We start from the raw sequence: 23,306 nt of genomic DNA, 5'->3' as shown, positions 1-23,306 counted from the left end.
CACTTCTGAATCGAGGGTTTGCATCAACGTCACTTTAACACGTGAACACCCGGGAACACGCCCCCTATGGGAAGAAAGAAAACATTCAACAAAATGCTGTTCTGGCTAGAGGGGATACACCTACAGCCAAATCTCGACAGATGTTGGGTTTAGGGTTAGGATGAAACAGCGTTCTTGCTAGACTGGACCAAGCTATAGCCTAAAACCTGCGTAATGTTGGGTTTAGGGTTATGTTCGGTGCTAGGATTAGGATAAAAACGGCGCTCATCCGGCGAGATTTCGACCATAGCTGTATCCCTTCTAGCCACAACCAACAAACGGCTTGGTTTAAAGGAAGAAACCATCATCCAAGTGAACGGGTTCACCTGTTGTTATGACGACGTGTGTCACGTGATGTATCGACACGGCGAATGTACTACGTCCGAATTTTATTCATACTACTACCCATATTCATACTATATAGATCGTAGGCTACTGTTTAACGGTCGTTGAGTATGTACTTCATTCTGTAGGTACTGTCACAGTATGCGGTTTCGTTTCGGACGACGGTCTTTCAACCATAGACAGTGAAAGAAACGGATCTGCTTCTAAAGATGCTAGAAGCGGAAGTATGTAACAGCTGGGCGCGTCTGATTGGTCTGCCTGACGTGTAACCCGGAAGTGTGGTGATCAGTCGTGTTGGTTGTCAGTGCTCAGGAAGATGGCAGGGGTGTTTGAGGTGGAGGTTGACGGTGTTGAGCACGACCACGGACACGGACATCGCGACGATGCTTCACAGGTTTGCGAGCAGCACGATATGTTTGTAGATGAAGCTGTGAAATAGACAGCAGCTCATTTTCACCATAGATGTAGAGATTAATTGCAAGCGGCTAACTGCTCACGTTATCTAATGGAGACTTTGCTCAGACACAATTCAGTAAATGTTCACTACAAAGAGCACTTCATTGTAATACTGGGTTGTATTATGGGAATTCTGTTTATGAATGAAAACAATGAAACCACTATAGGTTGCATTAAGGCAAGATTAGGTACATTTTAACCGAAAGGCTGATCTGGGGCTGTGTTCTTAGGACAGAAGTAGTTGTTATTTAAGGCTAACGTTATGTTGCTACGTATTTAAAACGTTGTAATTTTGAACAGTCTATATTTCCTTTTTTTATTGGCCTAAACGTGCCCTGTTAAAGAGCTTGGTGTATTATATGTTTATTCCTGTGCATTTATAGTGGATTTATTCAGCTTGTCTTTTTGTAAGAAGACACTAAAAAAATGCAGTAAATGTGACTGGTAGCCATACTACATTGTAAGATAGACAATCTTATAATCCAAAATCAATCCTTTGCTGCTAAAAAAGCTTTTATTGTGTGTTTATGTTGTATTTTGCTTTTGTTTTGTAAATATTGCGGGAGTCCATAACTAAAACTGAGCAATATTTCAACAGATTGATCTGTCCCAGCTGTCACCAGAGGAGAAATGGAGGTCTGTGTGTTTTTTTTAAACTATTTGTGCATTGGCTAGTAAATGTTTTGCGATGTACAGGATCTTCGTTTTATTTTCAGAAAGTAAGCTACTTTAATAAAATGGTTAGTTCCAGTTCTTGATTCTGATTGGTCAAAAGCAGTGGTTTATTTATGATAAAACACAGCTATGACCGCTGCCACCCTTAGCAACGTAAACATACCGGTATGTGAAACTTTTGGCTACTGCGTAACCAATTTGGCGTAAACTATACTTTTTCAGGGAACTAATTGCTAACAGAATAACACACACACACACACACACACACACACACACACACACACACACACACACACACACACACACACACGGTTTATGGGGACTTTCCATAGACGCAATGCATTTTATACTGTACAAACTGTTATATTCTATTCCCCTTACCTACCCCAATACCTAACCCCAATGTCACAAAAACCTGTTGCCAGTCTTAAATCTATGAAAAACTACCATTTAGTATGTTTTTTTAGCGTTTCACTTCCTGTGTCCCAATAAACCATGGTAATAGCATAGTTAACATGTCATTATACACTATTCATGTCCCTGTAAACCACATTTGCAAACCCACACACACACCTACAGGATTATTAGGAACACCTGTTCAATTTCTCATTAATGCAATTATCTAATTGCATTAATGAGAAGGTGATTTAAGCAATTTTGAGTGTGGCATTGTTGCTGGTGCCAGACGGGCCGGTCTGAGTATTTCACAATCTGCTCAATTTCTGGGATTTTCACGCACACCCATTCTAGGGTTTACAAAGAATGGTGTGAAAAGGGAAAAACATCAGTATCCAGCAGTCCTGTGGGCGAACATGCCTTGTTGATGCTAGAGGTCAGAGGAGAATGGGCCGACTGATTCAAGCTGATAGAAGAGCAACTTTGACTGAAATAACCACGCGTTACAACCGAGGTATGCAGCAAAGCATTTGTGAAGCCACAACACGCACAACCTTGAGGTGGATGAGCTACAACAGCAGAAGACCCCACCGGGTACCACTCATCTCCACTACAAATAGGAAAAAGAGGCTTCAATTTGCACAAGCTCACCAAAATTGGACAGTTGAAGACTGGAAAAATGTTGCCTGGTCTGATGAGTCTCGATTTCTGTTGGGACATTCAGATGGTAGAGTCAGAATATGGCCTAAACAGAATAAGAACATGGAACCATCATGCCTTGTGACCACTGTGCAGGCTGGTGGGGTAATGGTGTGGGGGATGTTTTCTTGGCACACTTTAGGCCCCTTAGTGCCAATTGGGCATCGTTTAAATGCCATGGCCTTCCTGAGCATTGTTTCTGACCATGTCCATCCCTTTATGACCACCATGTACCCATCCTCTGATGGCTACTTCCACCAGGATAATGGACCATGTCATAAAGCTGGAATAATTTCAAATTGGTTTCTTGTACAGTGAACTCATTGTCATGTTCTAAAATGGCCCCCATAGTCACCAGATCTCAACCCAATAGAGCATCTTTGGGATGTGGTGGAACGGGAGCTTTGTGCCCTGGATGTGCATCCCACAAATCTTTATCAACTGCAAGATGCTATCCTATCAATATGGGCCAACATTTCTAAAGAATGCTTTCAGGACCTTGTTGAATCAATGCTACATAGAATTAAGGCAGTTCTGAAGGCGAAAGGGGGTCAAACACAGTATTAGTATGGTGTTCCTAATAATCCTTTAGGTGAGTCTCTATATGAATACTTAATCTATTTTTCCCTTAAATTATATGTGTGTGTATTTATAAATACATAATTATTAAAAACAGTACAAACACACATATGATGTAAACAAAATCTTTTATTAGCAACTTAGATTAGCGATTAATCATTCTGCAGCCATATATCTAGTGCTGCTGAATGGGTTGTTCGACTCCTATGCCATGACTTATTTATGAGAGAGGACCCCCTTTTTCGTACCTTACTGCTTACATAAAGGTTGTAGTGTCTCCAGTTTGTTATGTACTTTTTATCCCATATATTTGTGATGGATACTCCCTGTTAATTCTGTGTACTGTATAGAATGGATAATTGTTGGGAATCTCTACTATTAGATACTGACTGATTATGGGATTGATGCAGCTTGTTTATAGATGTACTGTATGTTAATGTTTTTCTTTTTCAGGTTGGAACATGCTAAGATGCATGCCAAACACAAAGGGCACGAGGCCATGCATGCAGAAATGGTTCTCATACTCATCGTCACACTTGTGATTGCCCAACTTGTCCTGGTTCAGTGGAAACAGAGACACCCCAAATCATACAATGTGAGCACCTTTTTCACTCCTCATACACACTCACAAATTTATTTTAGTAGATTTAAATGTAGTAATGAAATTAGTATATTGCTCAACTTAAAGTTAAACATAAGGATATCTGCTTGTTGTGTAAATGTCTTTATTTGGTTAATTTATCTATTTTGGCTGAAGGAATAGTTCAATAGAACCTTATGTCTTGGATTATTAAAGGGGATATTTCGCAATACTTTTTTTAAGATCTTGTTCTGGGAAATTTTTTTGATGTCCACAGAGTACGTATGTCAAGTTTTAGCTCAATATAGCATATAGATAATTTATTATGTTAAAATTGCCACGTTGTTGGTGTGAGCCAAAATGTGCCATTTTTGAGTGTTTCCCTGTTAAAGGTGACATAGAATGATTGAACGGAGTATTTATCCTTGTTCTGTGATGGGACATGTAGACACATTTTTTTGTTTGGGTCTGTAATGCCTTAGAAGCTTCCTAAAAACCTCTCTCAGGTAGCTCTATTAGGGTGGGGGATTTTAAACAAGTGGTTTTGCACCTATTTGGCTCCCCCTACTGGCTTAACTTGCAATCTCATTACTGATTGGCTGACTTTGCTGCCACTCAAAAAATGTAGCCAATTATTTTAAAGTGGAGGGGCAGTAAGATGCCTGTGATGTCATAAGCATCGGTTTTTCAGATTGGGACGTTTTCTGGCTGACATTTCTAAAAGAGGAATTTCTATGAGATTGAGATGTTTAGCATGTTTAGCACTTTCTGTATGTTTGTGAATGTGGGTAGACAACCATTATTCAACAAAGACAAGGTAAAAATGGGTTTTCATCCTCTGTCCCCTTTAAATGCAAATGAGTCAATCTCTGCACTAAATGCCAGTGTCGTGGTTGGATAGTGCAGATTAGGGGGCAGTATTATCCTCTTCTGACATCACAAGGGGAGCCAAATTTCAATTACCTATTTTTTCACATGCTTGTGAAGAATGGTTTACCAAAACTAAGTTACTGGGTTGATCTTTTTCACATTTTTTAAGTTGATCCAAGCACTGGCGACCCAATTATAGCACTTAAACATGAAAAAAGTCAGATTAACATGATATGTCCCCTTTAAATCAAAGGTAATATTCTCTTCTACACCACTAGATGGAGAGATTGCACACTAAATGTGAAACATGGTATATGATCACTATAGCTTCAGCTTCACCCTATGAACTGAGAACAGTAGCTATGTCCTGTGAAAGATGGCATGGTTTATTAACAATTATTTTATTTCTACAAGCCATACTGCTGAAAAATTTGAGGTGTATTTTTATAATTTTCAAGATTTGTAGGGCTGCATAACGATCCACTCGTTTGCAGGATAAAAGTATCATGTGTGTGTGTGTACTGTATAATTATGTGTATACATTCACATACATATATCATTTTATTAAAAAATATATTTATATAATATAAATTATGATATTGACTACTTTATTGTCTGGCACCTTATTGATCGTGAGTGCAGTGTTACTTTTCTTATAATATAAATTATAAAATGTATATACACATGTAAATATTTTCTTAAATATAATATATACATGCTTTGTAATTATATATACATAATTATCATCAACAGTACAAACACATTTATGATGTAAACAAAAACTTTTATTCTGCAAATGATTAGTTGCCATTAATCATTATGCAGCCCTAAAGATTTGTAACACCTGTTCTCATTTTCAAAAATCGTATTGTCATACAGTAATGAAAACCATCCTCAACGGACACAACAGTTATTGTATTCTTAAATAAATAACAACAAAACAAAATTGTCTAGTCTGTGAATATACATCTTTCTTATTATGCTCCTATATTCCTTTTAGTTGGTAACCCTCTTTCAGATGTGGGTGGTTCCCCTGTACTTCACCACTAAACTGCACTGGTGGAGGTTTCTAGTGACGTGGTTCATCTTCTCTATTGTCACCGCCTTCATCACTTTTCGCGCTACTCGTAAACCGTTGGACTGCACCACACCAAGGTAAATAAAAATGATCAGATGATGATGCTTTGACCCAGTTGTTAGGCTGTGGTAGACTTTGTCTTGTAACAGTTTCCAAGTTATCAGCTTGCTAGTCTCACCAAAGAGCCCATCTGACGTGTGAAGCAAACAGTCCTAGTTCTGCTTTCTCTCTGGGTGACCGTTAAATAACACGGCAAACACGTATCCAGGAAATTATCTACAATTGAACAATTGAGGTTTTCACCTTTTGTGTGCTGTATGCATCAGACGTTCAGCCAGTGACTGTCGAAGAAGACTAACTGCTTGATTTAGTTTTTTGCTTTTGGATGTAAAAAAACCCTTAAACAATGGATGGAAAAAAAACATAAACAACACCCACATATCATTTAGCTCAACAGTCATTACTGTAATGAATTGTAATTCTGTACAGTGTAATTTTAACAAATATTTTTTCGCATTTACATTTATGCATTTGGTAGACGCTTTTATCCAAAGCGACTTAAGATGTCATCCTACAAATTTGTCACATACACAAACCTGTCTCTGATGTCAAAATGCCTCTCAAATGCTTGCTTTAGATGCGAAATACACAGAAATTTGAACCTGATTCTAATATTTTTATAATGGACAAATGTTTTTGAGGCAGTGTGTAAATGTGATTGACCCAACACAAAATTGTAAATTTTTTTAGACCAAATGTGCAAAGATCTTTACAGTGCTTTACAACTATTGGCTTCATGAATGCTCTTCACAAACCTATGGGTGACTTTACAGACTCCACATCTATATTTTTTACAGTCTATGGTTTGAACCCATGACCTGTGCTACTAAGCAATTTTTTTGTAAGACTCATTATTCTTTTAGTGGTTGTTCTTCTATTCTACCACAAGCAGAATGTTACTTGAATGAAGCATATATTAAAAACAGTACAACGTGTACTACAAGGATATAGCTGTGTTTTACAATTCAAATATGTTGTTTTTTTTAACTGGTAATCAGAATGAGGGTTGTTTTGGAATAAAGTAACAAGACATTGCTGAAAAATGCACCAGAAATGAATAGTCATATGGTTATGGTCATAAAAAGCTTAATTTTTCTTTATGCAAAATATGATTAATTGTCATATTTTTCATGTGAAATACAGGACCTAATTTTGCCATGTTCATGATGGTGTTCGATCTCATCATTTATCATGTTGTCTTTTTGTCCCCTTACAGGCTTGTCTATAAATGGTTTCTTCTCTTGTATAAGATCAGCTACACCACAGGCATTGTGGGTTATACTGTAGTTATGTTCACTCTTTTTGGCATTAATCTCATATTCAGGTGAGTTTAATCAAGTTGTTATATGCAAATAGTTTAAGGTTGAGATTTTTACCATGTTAATGATCTATTTTATTTCACAAAGTCTTACATTTTATTGTTTAAAAGATGAATGCAAAATAATTATAAAACACTAAAGAAAAACAGGACAATATTAAGGCAAATTATATTTCAAAACATACTGGTGTTTAGCAACTTATATTTGTAAACTGATACATTACCATGTAGGTAATAGGTCATATGAGCACGTAATCTCCCTTATGTGTTCCCGTTTTTGGGGTATGTTTCCTGCTAGACACTATAAACAAAAAGAAACAATGACAAAGAAGTTATAAATAGTTGCTGCAATCATAAAGCATGTTTTAGGGATGACAAGATCTGGGTGAACATTTCTGATAAGATTCTGATATGGCCGTGTAAAGTGATATTAAATGTCTTCTCACTTTGTCACACCACAGTAAAATGTGTTGTTAACCACCAAGCCAAATTAAAATGATAAAAAGGCAAGTAAATTAAATAAGTTATCAAAATTGGGGGGGGGGGGGGGGGGGGTGGAGTGTCGCTGTCACTCCACCACCCCACTCCCAGGAACGCTGCCATCTCTCTTAATTTTCAAATAAAGCGTCAACCTGAATAAATGCTCGCGATTGTGTTAGACAGTGCGTCATTGAGCAACCGTTTTAGCCCCGCCCAAATAATCCTCAACACAGAAATGTGGAAAAACTCCACAATTCAGTATACATAGTTCACTCTTTGTAATGTGTTTCAACAGAACGTTTGTGTTTAGAAACAATTCTCTGGAATTACACTACACAGACTTGAATTCTTTTGAATCTGTCATAATGTGACCCTTAAAGGGATAGTCAACCAAAAATGAAAGTAATGTCATTAATGACTCACCCTCATGTCGTGTCAAACTCGTAAGACCTCCGTTCATCTTCGAAACACAGTTTAAGATGTTTTAGATTTAGTCCGAGAGCTTGTTGACCCTTCATTGAAAATCTGTGCCCGTGTACTGTCCATGTCCAGAAAGGTAATAAAAACATCAGCAAAGTAGTCCATGTGACATCACTGGGTCAGTTAGAAAGTGTTTAAAATACATTATAAAACGGGCAGTTCTTGTTCTTCATTCTGATTGGTTGAAACGCGTTCTAAGCCGTGATAAAATACCCCGGTAAACCCACGGTTCAGACCGCATTACAGAAGTATCACATATAATTACAACTTATTTGTGTTTAATTTTATGAAATCCTGCTAACGTTATGCATATGAAGTAACCGTTTTATAAAAGCAATAACCCCTGCGAAGCAGTGGGGTTACCGTACAGTGCATTTTATAACAGCTAAGGCGTTTTAGGCACTCTGACAACGCCCCTTACCCCGGATTTACCCTTAGGTGGCTTTGTTTCGTCTTCTATGCGGTGCCAACTCACACAAGAAGCAGATCAGAAGAGCAGCAGTAGAACGTCACGTGATTTTCCTGTCAGACGTTTTTCTTGATTTTCTGAGTTATAACATGGATAAGTTGGCTAAATGTTAATGTTTTGTTAGGATTCATTCTGTATATTGTTGAGTTTTTTGCATTGTCCTATTTTGTTGTTCTGTAGTAAAAAAGTGAATAAACATAAAATTCAGTTAGGATGGACAAATATTAAAGTATTTAGCTATGCATATTCGTCTAAAACACATCCTCAATTATGTTTATTTAACATACAGTGCCTGTGAGCAAGATGATGTGAAATACGGGAGTCTGCACGAGGTGTTTATTTGAAATTGACAGGATTTTTGACTATTTTTATATTTACGGTGCGGCTTCAACGTCACAAATAGACTAGGCACCTATCTTCAGCGAAGCGGCGCGTAGAGCAGCTTTTGAGACGCTTTTGAAACGTGCCGCGGCGCATCTGATGTAAACACAAGCATTGACTAGAATGACCGCGATCAGTTCCGGTTGCCTCTTCGGAGCCGTAACGCGCCGCAGACTCGTGCGGTGTAAATCCGGGGTTAGCTGTTATAAAATACACTGGCAACCCACTGCTTCTTGGGGCTTATTGCTTTATTTTAGTCAAAAAAATTACGACTTTATTCAGCATTGTCTTCTCTTCCGCACCTGTTGTGAAGCGAGCGACTGAAGTCATGTGACTGCAGTGATGCAGATGACGTGTTATCCTCAGACATGTTTGCAAAGTTTTTTTTTCCAAAAAAAAGAGTCTGCGTCTCCCTCAGACTCTAAACAAAGCCCGGGCGCACAAAAAAACAGCGGGGGCGCACAAGATAACACGTCAGCCACGTTGTGCATCACTGCAGTCACGTGACTTTAGTCTCGCGCATGCGCTTCACAACAGACACGGAAGAGAAGACAATGCTGAATAAATTCGTAATTTTTGTTAGTTTTGGACCAAAATGTATTTTCGATGCTTCAACACATTCTAACTGACCCACTGATGTCACATGGACTACTTTGATGATGTTTTTATTACCTTTCTGGACATGGACAGTATATCGTGCATAGATTTTTAATGAAGGGTAAACAAGCTCTCAGACTAAATATAAAACCCTTTAAAGTAATAGTTCACCCAAAAAATGAAAACTCCCTATACATTAACTCATCCTCATGCCATTCCAGGTGTATATGACTTCCTTTCTTCAGCTGAACATAAATGATAAAAGGATTTTTACAGAAATGCTATCATACTATGCCCACATACTGTATATGACTTGTTTCTAAAGTTCCTGGAAGCGTATACACTAATCATTAATGTCATCCAAATGACTCTAGTGGGATAATATTTATAATCTTAAACGAAACAATAGGTGCATTAGGAAATTATTAATCTTGAGCTTATTTTAGTGATATGGAAACCAAAACAAATGCATTATAGTGCTAATATGGGTGTTTTCACATTATAGTTAATTTTTAAAGAACCAAACCCAGTTCACTTAAAGTGAACCAGAAAAGGAAATAGCAGAATGTGACCTCAGTCCTTTTGACGTTCACAATATAGTTGACTCAAAAAAAGGACCCAGTTCTTTTTTTGGTCCTCTTCAGAACTTGAATTGATCTCAGAACCTTTCTTGTTCACGTCACAACTTCATAAGAACTCAGTTTTTTTCCCAAACTTACAGCGTGCGTCTCCCTCAGACTGTAAACGAAGCCTGGGCGCACAAAAAAACAGCTGGGGCGCACCATATAACACGTCAGCCGTGTTGTGCATCACTGCAGTCACATGACTTTAGTCTTGCGCATGCCCTTCACAACAGACACAGAAGAGAAGACAATGCTGAATAAAGTCGTCATTTTTGTTATTTTTGGGCCAAAATGTATTTTTGATGCTTCAACACATTCTAACTGACCCACTGATGTCACATGGACTACTTTGATGATGTTTTTATTACCTTTCTGGACATGGACAGTATATCGTGCATAGATTTTTAATGAAGGGTCAACAAGCTCTCAGACTAAATATAAAACCCTTTAAAGTAAGTTCACCCAAAAAAATGAAAACTCCCTATACATTTGCTCATCCTCATGCCATTCCAGGTGTATATGACTTCCGTTCTTCAGCTGAACATAAATGATAAAAGTATGATAGTATTTCTGTAAACATCCTACGTTCACATACTGTATATGACTTGTTTCTGAAGTTCCTGGAAGCGTATACACCATCATTAATGTAATCCAAATGACTACATTGGGATAATATTTGTAATCTGAAACCAAAACAAATGCATTATAGTGCTGATATGGGTGTTGTCACATTATAGTTAATTTTTAAAGAACCAAACCCAGTTCACTTAAAGTGAACCAGAAAAGATATAGCCGAATGTAACCTCAGTCCTTTTGGTGTTCACGATATAGTTGACTCAAAAGAGGACCCAGTTTTTTTTTAAGTCCTCTTCAGAACTGAAGTGATCTCAGACCCTTTCTTGTTCACGTCACAACTTCGTAATAACTCAGACCCCAGCTTCCTCCTTATGTGGTGTGAGTTTGGTTCACTTTTTAGGGGGGTCTGAGATCACTTGGTTTGTTCAAATATACACCCTGAATTGCTCTGAGAACATTTGAAGGCCTCAAATGAACTAGGTGTGAAAACACCCAATGAAATCTTATACACACATCTACTCAAAAGACACGTCAGAACAGAAGTTATTGACGTGCTGGCATATATTTGATTTCAGGGCTAGTATTCTTGTTTGTTGTAGTTTCAGCTTTGTTTACTTTTATGATGAATGTATGTGCCTGTTTGAGTTTCAGCAGGTAGACATGAGACATTTTATGTAATATTTTATAAGATATTCCTTCAAGATGGCCGAAAAAGTTTACTTAGCTGGATAAGCTGATCTGTGGACTTATGGTATGTTTTGTGCCCACTGTGCTCTTAGAATAAAGCCAGAAGATGCTATGGATTTCGGTGTATCTCTTCTCTTTTATGGTCTGTACTATGGTGTGCTGGGTCGGGATTTTGCAGAGATGTGCGCAGATTTTATGGCATCCACAGTTGGGGTGAGTGCCATCATCCAATTCAAAATCAATTGTGTGATTTCATACTTTTAAAGGGACACTCCACTTTTTTGGAAAATATCCTCATTTTCCAGCTCCCTTAGAGTTAAACATTTGATTCGTACAGTTTTGGAATCCATTCAGTCGATCTCAAGGTCTGGCGCTAGCACTTTTAGCATAGCTTAGCATAATCCATTGAATCTGATTAGACCATTAGCATCGCGCTAAAAATAACCAAAGAGTTTCGATATTTTTCCTATTTAAAACTTGACTCTTCTGTAGTTACATCGTGTACTAAGACCGACGGAAAATTCAAAGTTGTGATTTTCTAGGCAGATATGAACTATACTCTCAAACTGGCATAATAATCAAGGACTTTGCTGCTGTAACATGACTGCAGCAGGCGAAGTGATATTACGCACTGCCTGAAAATAGTCCCCTTGGTTACTTTCAATAGCAGGGGACTATTTTTGGACAGTGCGTAACATCACTACGCCTGTTGCAGTCATGTTACTCCAGCAATGTCCTTGATTATTACGCCAGAATGAAAGCTCTTCACAAACCTATGGGTGACGTGACAAGACACCACGTCTATATTTTTTACAGTCTATGGTTTGAACCCATGACCTTTACTACTAAGCAATTTTTTTGTAAGACTCATTATTTTTTTGTGGTTGTTCTTCTATTCTACCACAAGCAGAATGTTACTTGAATAAAGCATACATTAAACAGTACAACGTGTACTGCAAGGATATAGCTGTGTTTTACAATTCAAATATGTTGTTTTTTTAAAGCTGATAGTCAGAATGAGGGTTTTTTGCAATATAATAACAAGACATTGGTAGTAGTTATATTACGCACTGCCTGAAAATAGTCCCCTTAGTTACTTTCAATAGCAGGGGACTATTTTTGGGCAGTGTGTAATATCATTGCACCTCCTGCAGCCATGTTACTCCAGCAAAGTCCTTGATTATTACGCCAGAATGAGAGTATAGTTCCTAACCATATCTGCCTAGAAAATCTCCACTTTTAATTTTCCGTCGGTCTTAGTTCACAATGTAACTACAGAAGAGTCAAGTTTTAAATAGAAAAAATATCCAAACTCTTTGGTTATTTTTTTTTTGTGCTATGCTGATGGTCTAATCAGATTCAATGGATTATGCTAAGCTATGCTAAAAGTGCTAGCGCCAGACCCGGAGATCCGCCGAATGGATTCAAAAACTGTAAAAATTAAATATTTAACTCTAGGGGAGCTGGAAAATGAGCATATTATAAAAAAAGTGGAATGTCCCTTTAACACAATATACTGTAAATTCTAGCCTAAAATCGAATATTGTGATATTGTCGGATGTTTTGTGTTTCAGTTTTACAGTGCATCAGGAATGCCCACCAAACACCTGTCCGACAGCATCTGTGCCGTGTGTGGTCAGCCCATCCTTGTGGATGTGAGTGAAGAGGGCATCATCGAAAACACCTACAGACTCTCCTGCAACCATGTGTATCCTTTACAGTTTATAGCTTCTCTAAAACTCAAAAGTCTTTTAGATTGTAGTTTCCATGTTCCAGATGCAGATTAATAAATAACAAAAGGAGAAAATGTACGATCGTGTAAACATGTGAACGCTATGACCTTTATCCAGAGAAGTAGTTGCTACCTTCCTTTTCCGTAGCAGCTAGTATTTTTTCTGGTCACGTTGTTAATGGTCACCTATTGGTGTGCGCTTTAGTTTCTAATCAGATCTTCGGTTACAAGAATGTCACGGCAGTTTTTTTTTGTACTTCTGCAATGTGGCCACAAGCATGAGCTGGCAGTTTACCTGCACGACATATAGTTTCCTTAACCAGGTTTTTCCACAGATTTCATGAGTTTTGCATACGAGGCTGGTGCATCGTGGGAAAGAAGCAGACGTGTCCGTACTGCAAAGAAAAGGTGGACCTTAAAAGGATGTTCAGTAACCCGTATCCTTCAAAGAATACCCTTGTCATTTTTTTATGCATGGTCATTTTGCTAGATAAACAATCATCTGTCACTATTTTTGTTTGTTCATATGTAAGGCTATCCATAACCCTACATATTCAGCCAAGCATCTAATTTCAGGCATTAAACTTTTAAGTGTGACTTTAACTGTAATGTTTCTGCTACAAATACATTTATTCATTTAGCTGACACCCTTTATCCAAAGCGACTTACAATTGCTATATATGTCAGAGGTCGCACACGCCTCTGGAGCAACTAGGGGTTAAGTGTCTTGTGTCACAATGGTGTGTCACAGTGGATTCGAACCCAGGTCTCTCACACCAAAGGTGTGTGCTTTATCCACTGCGCCATCACTCAAATTGTCTACTAAATACCTAAATGTAATGTATAAGGCTGTCACAATTATGAAATTTGGCTGACGGTTAATTGTCTTATAAATTGTGACATTATGACAATTAGTTTTTGCCTGTTTTAGGGCTTTGACAATTATGACAATTAACTCTTTCCCCGCCATTGACGAGATATCTCGTCAATTAAGAGAAAACGCTTCCCCGCCAATGACGAGATTTTCCGTCTTTCCGCAATACCGCTATTATCCACCAGGTGGCGCCCTTCCGCAACTTTTTAAACCCGGAAGTATTGCCCTATGGCAAGCTGCTGCATGTCCGTGTCTGTTTTAAAGATCGCTCTGAATGGGATCTCTATGAAAAGTCCGTCACAAAAATGGAATTATGTCTGCTTTTTGCTCAAAATATGGTGTTTTTGCAAAAACCTACCCATATTCAAAAGCTGATTGCAAAAGAACCACTAAAGGTAGGATGAAACGGTTTTTTTTGTTTGAAAGCAGAGGGTCTGTTCTTTCATTTGGTATATTGTATGTTTATATATTTAAAGAAGAACATTTTCTGGAAGGCATTAAACTTTGGTGAAAATCATGAAAAACGCTGGCGCTGGCTGGCAACTTTTTTTTAAAACGCTGGCGGTGAAAGAGTTAATTGCCTTTTTTTTGTTTGTTCATGAAATAATTTTCACACATTGTTGTGATTATTTAAATTAAATCTTTTGCAAGGTTTACCTGACAGTAAATATTAATACACATAACGCATATTTAAAGTAATTGGGTAATGAATATATCTTTGAAAAACTGGAAAAAAAACTTCCCTAAATTTGCAATTGCTGTTTTGGAAATGTATGTTTTACACTGCTTATCAAAGTTTTGCAGCATTTCTTTAAAGCAACACTAAAGAGTTTTTGCTCTTTGCTCCCCCTACAGGTTAGAAGCGTAATTGTTCATTAGCACTGTTGTAAATACTGCAGCATAGCTGGCTCTGATTGGATTGTAGGTCTGCCGTAAAGCAAGTTTTTGTAGTTTTCACTCGAACGACAGGACCGCTACCCGACGGTTGGAAACTTCTTTAGTGCGGTTTTGGCCGATAGAGGGCTGCAAAGCAAATGTGAAAGTGCCGTTCACCCGGTTTAGAGTGGATGAACCACTGAAACTTTTTTGGAAACGTTATTTTAAGGTAAAAAAAAATCTTTGGTGTTGCTTTAAATGCTGTTTTTTCCACTGTATTAAATGGCTTTGCAATGTATCGCGTTACATTGTCAGACAAGGAGCATCTTTAGATACTGTCTCGTTTATACTCCCCCTTGTGTTTTTTATAGAGATGTGCAATCATTGTGGTGATCTGAAATCATCGTGATGAGGTCAAACAATCGCGATGAGCAAATATTTAATCGTTTTGACAGCCCTAGTCGTGTAAATGTGTTACTTTTCAAAGCAGTCTGATTGACCTGCCAGATTGTAAAGTTTCAATCAAAATGTCGTTCAAATTGAAAAAGAGCCTCAAGCCACATCTAGGAACCAGAATATCATAAAGAAATGAAAGTATACGGTGCCTCTGGCCTTGTCACAGACGTAATGATATAGAGCTATATCACACAATGTTGCTTTTATACAACAGTTTGACGGCACAAGTTTGAAAAAAGAAGACTATAAAACAACAACGGAGTGATTTTAACTCTTTTCCCGCCATTGGCGAGTTAACTCGTCAATTAAGAGAAAAGTATTTCCGGCTTTCTGCAATACCGCTATTATCCACCAGGTTCCGCAACTTATAAAATCCAGAGGTATCGCCCTAGGGCAAACACCTGTATGTCCGTGTAAGTTTTGAGGATCGCTCCGAATTTGATCCCTATCAAAAGTCCTTCACAAAAATTGATCTATCTCTAAAATTTTGTGTTTTTAAAAAACCTACCCATATTTGAGAGGTGATCGTATGTCATTTTCTGGAAGGCATTAAACTTTTGTGAAAATCATGAAAAATGCCGGTGCTGGCAACTTTTTTTTAAACGCTGGTGGGGAAAGAGTTAACGGAGTCTCTTTTGTGAGGAACTATTTTCTCAGACACTTCTATTTGATGCTCTATTCACCAAGTGTACGAGAATCACAAGTTTATATATCAATAGCTCGGATCTTCGAAAGGGAATAGGGCGTAGTGATGATCAATTCATCCACAGATTCACAACATAGGGAGCAGTGATGCGCGGGTTGATCCGAAATAAGCGGGTGCCTGCGGTCACCTGCTGTTACCCGCTGTTTCGAGTCATCCAAAAATATTTTTATTGATAATCGGGTCGCGGTCGGTCGGGTCGTCGGAAATGAAGATGCCAATTAACTATTTTCAGGGTTCACACGGGTCCTTGAAATCCTTGAAAGCTTCTGAATCTGGGGGGGGGGGGAATTCAAGGCCCTGGGAAGTTTTTGAAAATATAAATACACAGATACAGGTCATTGAAAGTGCTTGAATCTATTTTATGCAAGAAGTTTTCTGAAAAAAAAAATCCATATAATCCCTGTGTAGTGTAGGATTATATCATACAAATTCTAGACTTTGTAAGCACACGTGCTAAACTGTTCACTTTAAATGCTTATATCTTCTGTATGCGAGTGTTGATTCATACCAAAATGATTTTTTGCATAGTTGTGTTTGACACATGAAAACGTCTCAGGATACGTATGTAACTGTTGATACCTGAGAAGGGAACGAGACGCTGCGTCTCCTTTGTCATTCTTCCTGCGTCTGTGTAACGCTGTCTTTGGCAATATTTCAGATAGCGATATACTTCCTGGCTCCCGCGTCACCATGTCTTTGTCGTTAAGCTTCACCATTGGTTGATTTTGATATACACATTCAGACGCACTTACCCCTACAAGGAGACGTCCCCAAAGTATCAATGCAGTGACACAGCGCGAGTTCCCTCGAAAGGGAACGGTAACAATGTTTCTTAAAAGATAACACGATGTAACCTTGCTCTCACTTGAAATGTGTCCCCACATTTAGTCCTTGAATTTGAGGGTATTGGACCTGGAAACTCCTTGAAAGGTCCTTGAATTTGAAGTTAATTAAGGTGTGGGAACCCTGTATTTCAAACAATTACTACTTTTAAAAAATGCGGTCCGAGTTGCGGGCGGTTTAGTTAAAAACGTCTGTCGGGTGCGGGTTGTTTATAGATTGACCCGTGCATCACTGGTAGGGAGCTAGGGAACTAATTTGACACAGAAAGTCTTTAAAAACAGCATTTGTGCAACTGAATATGTGAGCTTGTGACCATCTGGATTCCTTTACATTCTTCTTTACATAATAACCAGTTAGAAATGCTAATTATAGAGCAGAAAAAGGAATGGGTAACTTTTGGTTTCAGTTCCTAGTTTATACCCTCTGGATTATTTCTTGTGTCCATTTACCGCTTTAGATGTGTGGAAAAATACCAGGTGTGCAAAACACTGGAAAGCTTTGATTTTCCCACTACATGAATTTGCTCTGCCGGAAACTTTTTTTGTGTAGTTTCCTCATACCGATGGATTAAATTTTCAGCTGATTATGAGCCATGCATTTTACAAGAAAAGCTTCAAATTCCTTATGAGAAAATGAAGTTACTTCAAACTTCCAAAATGTTTAAACTGTTAGTCAAATTACTTGTGCTATTAATGGTTTCGTTGTGATGTCATTAAATCTTTTTTTAACAACAGACAATAATGACTCATATGAAATTAAACGTGACACACCTCCCATGCTTTGTCACAAGCCGCAGGTTTCTACTTTAAGGGAGGTTGCGCAAATTTCGCAAGACATTATATAATACTATTACGTGCCGTTCCCCTCATAAGTTACTGCATGTAGACAATTTTGCAAGATGTAAACAACACTGGGGCAGAAGCACTTACTGTTTCAGTTTTTTAACACTGAACAAAATATTAATATTACAACAAAATACAACCAACAGAAAATTTAGAATCTACAATTTAAACTAAATCATAATTTAATATAAAATAAAAATCATCCTAAATAATGCAAAGAAAAATCTGTGAAAATGAATATAACCATCTTTATTATTGACTAAGTAAGATCATGTTAAATATTGAAATTTAATAAGTGAAATCAAACTTTAATGGTCCAAATCCATTTTAGGATTGTTCAGAACCTTAACTTGGATTTTTCAGATGGGAGAGACCCCACGTCATGTACGGGCAGCTATTGGATTGGCTACGCTACCTTGTGGCATGGCAGCCGGTTATAATCGGACTGGTACAGGGCATCAATTACATCCTGGGTTTGGAGTAACTACAGCGGCCCGTGCGAAAGGACTAGCAAACCTGATTCAAGACATCGATTTGATTCCAAGGACGCTGGGACTTTTCAAGGACTGCGTGTGTCTGATGTGTTATGTACTGTATATAGACACACGGCAGGCTAATTTGTTTTCAAAAGAAATTTTACTTAGTCTGACCTCGTTGATCATCTCCGTTAATGGATTACGTGAAGCTTGGACCTCGTTGTTGAATCACCTGGTCTCCAGAAGGCTTTTTCTGTAAAGCAACGTTTAATTTACTGTATTTTTAGATCTGAAATGTGTACGTTTTTCTTGTGTTAACAGGCATTATATTGTCGCACCACATTGTTTCAGTATGTTTTCATTTTGCACATCAGACTCGAGTTATACGAAGGACAGGGAAAACCTTTGAGCGTGTTTGTGCGTGCATGTGCGTGTGTGATGGTGTAATAAATGATGTCTTCTATCTTATAGTGGTCGACCGATATATCTATACATAGATTTTTTTGTTGATTCAGATTTTGAGAAAGCAATGTGGCTGATTGGCTGATATGAGGCCGATATAACACAAAAGTAATTACAGTAGATGAGAGACAAATAGAAAATAAACATTTGTTGCATAATATTTATAAATATACCTTTTAAAACTCTTCAAAATATTTACATATGTAATGCAAATCTGACATCTCACGGTACTGTTTGATCAAGACTTGTGTAACCGAATTTAAAATGTTCTCATATATTGGTCAGTGCAATATATCGGTCTATCACTATCTTCTAACCAATAATGCGCAGTATAAAGAACCCATTCATCCATTCAGGTGATTTTAGATTTTAATTAATTTCAAATAGTTCTCCATGTATGTGTTCACTTGTTTTCTGCCAGGCTTACTTGCAGTTTTTGTGCCGAGTCCCAACTACACCAAACAGAGGTACTTTATAAGACTGTATGTTGAATGGATAAATAACAATTGTTTACTCAAGTCGACTCTTTATTAGTGATGGTTGCTTAGTCGAGCATCACTATTTTTGTTCACTATTAGTGATTCAAGCAGACCTCCAGCTCATCCTGTTTTGGAAAATATTTACAGAAGCAAAGGAGACCGAAATTTAGTTAAACCTAGCAATAGCAACACGCTAAAAACCACTCGGGATACCTTAGCGCATGGGGGTCCTTTCGAATATTGTTTGATTTCAAACTAAATTTAATTAGGAAAATCTGTAGTTTTTACTGTAAAAAACTGGCAGCTGTGGTTGCCAGAAAACACTATTAAAAATACAGGAAATGTGCAAAACTTTGCAGGTAAAATACAGTGCCATTTTCATTACAGCAAAGTTTTGTACATTTCACAATTCTTACCATGTCTTTATTAACTGCTATATTTGTCTGTTATTATAAATCTGCTTTTGTATTTTATACAATTCATACATTTTACTTTAAAAACAATTTATTTTACTGTGAAACTTAATGATATTTGTAAAATCTAATACAGTTTTTAACCATAAATGTCAGGATTTATCAGACTTAGCCATTTTACCATAGCACTTTTACATTTTTTTCATTAAAATTACGAATTTCTTTTACAGTGTAATAATAATTCAAATTAAAACTTGAATCAAATGAAAATGTTCCAATATTAAAATCTATTACAGTTTTTAACTGTAAATGTCAAAGTTTTTAGTGTTATCCAATGAATGGGTTTGTATCGTAGTATTTTTAAAAAAAATTCTGTTAATTACGAATAAAAAAAATTAAAACTTAAATAAAATGAAGACCTTCCCATATTAAAACCTATTACAGTTTTTAACTGTAAATGTCAAAGTTTTTAGTGTTATCCAATGAATGGGTTTTTACCGTAGTATTAAAATATCTGTTAAAATTACGATTATTTTACAGTGTAGACTAATAATAACTTAAATAAAAACTTGAATAAAATGAAGACATTCCCATATTAAAACCTATTAAAGTTTTTAATTGTAAGTGTCAAAGTTTTTAGTGTTAGCCAATGAATGGGTTTTTACTGTAGTATTTTTTGCATTTTTTTCTGTTAAAATTACGATTTTTTTTTACAATGTAGACTGATAATAATTCAAATTAAAACTTAAAGGAGTAGTCCACTTTAAAGATGGGGCCCATTGACTTACCATAGTATTTTCTTTTCCTACTATGAAAAGTCAATGGACCCCATCTTTAAAGTGGACTACTCCTTTAAATAAAATGAAGAAGTTCCGATATTAAAAACTATGACAGTTTTTAACTGTAAATATCAAAGTTTTAGAGTCAGCCAATGCATGCGTTTTTTCCGTAGTATTTTTACATTTGTTTCTGTTACAATTCCAATTTTTTTTTACAATGTAGACTAATAATAATTTAAATTAAAACTTATATAAAATGAAAACGTTCCCATATTAAAACCTATTACAGTTTTTAAAAGTAAATGTCACAGTTTTTAGAGTAAGCTAATTAATGTTTTTTTACCGTAGTATTAAAAAAATTATGTTAAAATTACATTTTTTTACAGTGTAGAGACTAATAACAATTTGATTAAAACTTGAATAAAATGAAAATGTGCCCATATTAAAACGTAATAGCCGTAAACTATCAAAACTTAAAACTTTATCCGTTAATGTCAAGATTTCTCGAAGTTACCAATTAACCGTTTTTTTCACAATAGCATTCGTATATATTTTTTTTAAATTACAAACATTGTTTACAGTGAGTTGACTAATAATAATCAAAATTAAAACTTGCATTAAAGATATTCCCATATTTAAATCTATTTATTAAAATTAAAAAGTAAGATAGTTGGCCAAAAATGATCATTTTGATATCTTTGAAATGTAACTATCTTACAACAGTATGTGATCCGGTATTAATTTGATATGTGTATTGGGGTCCCTCCTTATCCAAAATGTATCCATTAGGGGCTCCTTGGCCTGAATATGTTAAAGAACTCTGCCTGAGCGACAGCATACTGTAGCAATACCATGGCAACCACTCACAATACTCTAGAACCACATAACATGCTGTAAATTATATGGAACACCTTTGTGACCACAATGTGTCACCATGGGAAAATACCAAGAATCACCCTGAGCAATCCACCCCCATCATGTCTACTTTAAACTCTAAACACCTAGAAACACCCTAACAACTACCCACAACATCCATTAAGCACTTTACCACCCAGCCAAAATAAATAAATGTCAGGATGTGTTTGGGATTTGAACTAGAATTGATATTTTTTATTTATTTTCCAAATGTTTGCACTGGAATATGTTTTTCCGAAATTCCCCAAATACAACAATTTAGAAAAATAATCACAATGAGGTTCATCATGCTATGTAGTTTATCTATTATGAATGTTAGCATTGAAATTGCTGAATCACATTTAAGTGCTAGCCTACATCTGACCTAAGTGAGGTTGTGACATAAATGATATGAGTAACTTCAGGAAACTTCTGTTAATAGGCTACGTCTAACGTGACATCAAAACTTCCCCCAAAGTCTCTATATAAAGCCTAAACAGATTGGTTACTACAGTACGTGTCTATGAAAGCAAGCAGTTACAGTCAGCAGCAATCATGACATGGACAAATCTTCACACAGGTAAGGCTTGTAAACCCTTCAATATATTCATAGAGACATTAAATAGTAAGTCATTTTTGTGAGAAGGAATGTAAATGTATTCATTTTAAATGTACGGTGAGTCTAAATGTGGTGTGTTCTTTCTGTAGGGTCTCTCTTCATGCTACCTGCAGTGATATCCCTATATTGTTTACCTGACATTGCTGAAGCAGGTATGTTTAATACTTTACTGAACCTGAACACATCAAAGTTTAGAGTTCACTCATAATGTTTTGATGAAGCTTGTTCACGTGGACAACATCTTATTTTTTTTAAGGTTCCATTCCGGTCAATCCTCCTAAGATTTTAAAAATATCAAGTAAGATATGGACTTATACATTTGTATGTGTCTTAAATGTTTTTAATGCAATACATATTGTTTCTATATTATTCCTACCAGTAGTGACTTTAAATATCACATGCATGCAATCCATGTGATGTCTGCTAATCCTTGTCACATCTAACCTACAAGCAGAACCACAAACCATAACAAATACATTTTTTTTAGGGAACCATTTAAATTTGTCCTGCCAAGTGGATCCCGGATTACTCCAAGATGAAACTCTTGTATACTGGTTGGTCAACAAATCCTTTGTCGAAACAGCGTTTCCAGATGGAAGAGTGCAAGTATCCATGTAAGAGCACCTTCTCCTATGTAGCGAATATCTGTATACTTGTATATTATAAACAAATAAATAAATGTATTTGTGTCTTTATGTATGTTTTTCTTTGTCAAACAGAAAGGAAAGCACTAAGTTTATCCAGAGCGACCTAATATTTAAATCAATAAAAGACATCAGGGAGAACACGTTCACTTGTGTAGCCATGAATCCTGCTGGGATGGATACAAAAATACTATTAAAAAGAAACAAAACGTGAGTTATTACCTTGATATTTAAGCAATAACAAAACAATACAGCAAAATGCAGACTGTTTTTACAATAAATCATTTTTGTCAAGTTTAGAAGAAAGACCCGAAAACAAAAAAGATGGGATTCCTAAAAGAAACTTGAAGACACTTTGAGGATAAAGCTGGAATGAAAAATAATTTACAGAAGTCATTGCTATGTGGAGTTTGTTTTTTGTAACGTTTGTTCTGCATTAAACCATTTGTATTACTAAAGTTATTCAATTTGGACCAATGTTTATTGTTTCTGTGAACATGGAACACAAAAGCTGTATATTGCAGTGCAAAATATGTTGTGCCACACATTGTCGTATGCCTGTGCGGTTGTGCAATACCTTTATGTATAAAAGTGGGACATCATTAAATATAAATTAACATTTAATTTCAATTAACATCTATTGTTTGTTAGAAGAAAACCAATTTAAGTTGTAAGAATTTTGTTTAATTATCAATTCAAGTTGTGAGAATTTTGTGTATTTGTTTTTTTTTTGTAAAAAGGTAGCAACAACAATATAATAAAAGCTTTATTTTGGACAGTTTGGATTATTATTTTAACAAGTCAAACCTTAAAGGTGACATAG

General features: G+C 36.5%; 2 protein-coding genes across 3 annotated transcripts; both read left to right on the top strand.

The window, feature by feature from the left end:
• The first annotated feature begins 626 nt into the window (after nt 1–626).
• rnf121 (ring finger protein 121) lies at nt 627–19,168 on the top strand. The gene is made up of 9 exons (XM_065287282.1): nt 627–778; nt 1,439–1,476; nt 3,643–3,784; nt 5,640–5,794; nt 6,994–7,101; nt 11,481–11,601; nt 12,963–13,096; nt 13,456–13,557; nt 18,081–19,168. Exons 1-9 carry the CDS (start codon nt 701–703, stop codon nt 18,199–18,201), a joined length of 999 nt encoding a protein of 332 aa, XP_065143354.1. The 5' UTR covers nt 627–700; the 3' UTR covers nt 18,202–19,168.
• A 2,533-nt stretch (nt 19,169–21,701) lies between these two features.
• On the top strand, nt 21,702–23,259 carry LOC141281019 (interleukin-1 receptor type 2-like). 2 transcript variants are annotated; one of them, XM_073812580.1, is made up of 6 exons: nt 21,702–21,800; nt 21,929–21,991; nt 22,096–22,137; nt 22,327–22,453; nt 22,559–22,693; nt 22,779–23,259. In XM_073812580.1, exons 1-6 carry the CDS (start codon nt 21,776–21,778, stop codon nt 22,840–22,842), a joined length of 456 nt encoding a protein of 151 aa, XP_073668681.1. In that variant the 5' UTR covers nt 21,702–21,775; the 3' UTR covers nt 22,843–23,259. The 2 variants fall into 2 exon arrangements, with proteins under 2 accessions (XP_073668681.1, XP_073668682.1); XM_073812581.1 differs by having other exon boundaries at nt 21,712–21,800; nt 22,784–23,259.
• The last annotated feature ends 47 nt before the right edge of the window (nt 23,260–23,306 follow it).

The sequence above is a fragment of the Paramisgurnus dabryanus genome, chromosome 18 (assembly GCF_030506205.2).
Source record: "Paramisgurnus dabryanus chromosome 18, PD_genome_1.1, whole genome shotgun sequence".
In the NCBI taxonomy this organism is placed as follows: domain Eukaryota; kingdom Metazoa; phylum Chordata; class Actinopteri; order Cypriniformes; family Cobitidae; genus Paramisgurnus; species Paramisgurnus dabryanus.
The sequence above is the reverse complement of the archived record's forward strand: the minus strand, read 5'-3'. Positions and strand labels throughout refer to the sequence as shown.

Excerpts from the sequence above, each read along its gene's own strand:
- rnf121 (XM_065287282.1), top strand. The coding sequence starts at position 701 with ATGGCAGGGGTGTTTGAGGTGGAGGTTGACGGTGTTGAGCACGACCAC. Across the intron at positions 779-1,438 it reads ATCGCGACGATGCTTCACAG|ATTGATCTGTCCCAGCTGTC; the intron begins GTTTGCGAGCAG and ends ATATTTCAACAG. Across the intron at positions 3,785-5,639 it reads GACACCCCAAATCATACAAT|TTGGTAACCCTCTTTCAGAT; the intron begins GTGAGCACCTTT and ends TATTCCTTTTAG.
- LOC141281019 (XM_073812580.1), top strand. The coding sequence starts at position 21,776 with ATGACATGGACAAATCTTCACACAG. Across the intron at positions 21,801-21,928 it reads ATGGACAAATCTTCACACAG|GGTCTCTCTTCATGCTACCT; the intron begins GTAAGGCTTGTA and ends TTCTTTCTGTAG. Across the intron at positions 21,992-22,095 it reads ACCTGACATTGCTGAAGCAG|GTTCCATTCCGGTCAATCCT; the intron begins GTATGTTTAATA and ends ATTTTTTTTAAG.